Source organism: Loa loa, assembly GCF_000183805.2.
Source record: "Loa loa unplaced genomic scaffold supercont3.4351, whole genome shotgun sequence".
NCBI lineage: Eukaryota > Metazoa > Nematoda > Chromadorea > Rhabditida > Onchocercidae > Loa > Loa loa.
In genome coordinates this window covers 1-776 of record NW_018112527.1, presented here as the reverse complement: position 1 = coordinate 776, position 776 = coordinate 1, and the positions used below count along the sequence as shown (strand labels likewise).

Below are 776 nucleotides of genomic sequence, written 5' to 3'. Positions count from 1 at the left end.
CCTAATTGTGTAAAATTATCCTTTTTCTGCAGAAGGAATTGTCCTTCCTTAACAGTCATCAAGTGATAGCCTTCCATTTTACTCTAGTCAATGGCACTGAACCGGAGGATAGCGAAGAGATATTCCGGTAAGATATTAAGAATATTCAACTAGACATTCATGATCAGTTTCCCGAATCACATATTGTTGTATTACGGAAATGTCACAGTGAAAGTGAACAGGGTTCTGTTGGCTTTGGTTTTTCTCTGATCTAATAAGACTGCGAATATCATTATTTGTTTGCTTGCAGTAATACATTCCCAGACATTCCGCTGAGTACGTTACGTTTACTTGATGAATCATCAGTAATTGGAGTTCGCCATCAGTCTTTTGCCCATGACGGCCCTGTATATGCAATTGTTGGTTTTCGAAAATTTGGTGTAGAAAATGCACTGAGACAAATCTTTCCGAGGAGAAATCTTGATTATGATTATTACCGTTGATTGACTGTTTCACAAACTCAGTCCAAATGAATTTCGATAAGTGATTCAGTTGTTTTGTCAACAGTTAGAGCCATAAAGATATTGTTTAGACGATGTGATCCTTCACAATTATCCTTATTAAATTTTCTCTTTCCCTTTTCTTTCTCTCGAGAATGTTGTGAAAACGAAATTGCTAATGTTGAAAAACAGAATAAAATTATATGTTAAACATATGGTATTTGTATTTATTAATCAAAGTGGACATGTAACAATAGCATATGAATTGAAAATCAAATACTATCCAAATTAAGTGTT

At 34.1% G+C, this 776-nt stretch overlaps 1 protein-coding gene across 1 annotated transcript; it reads left to right on the top strand.

Moving 5' to 3' along the window:
* Positions 1-303: 303 nt before the first annotated feature.
* LOAG_19273 (hypothetical protein) lies at positions 304-482 on the top strand (the record flags this gene model as incomplete). Its single annotated transcript, XM_020451925.1, has 1 exon — positions 304-482. A coding segment is annotated over one exon (179 nt), but the record flags the coding sequence as incomplete, so codon positions are not given.
* Between the last annotated feature and the right edge of the window lie 294 nt (positions 483-776).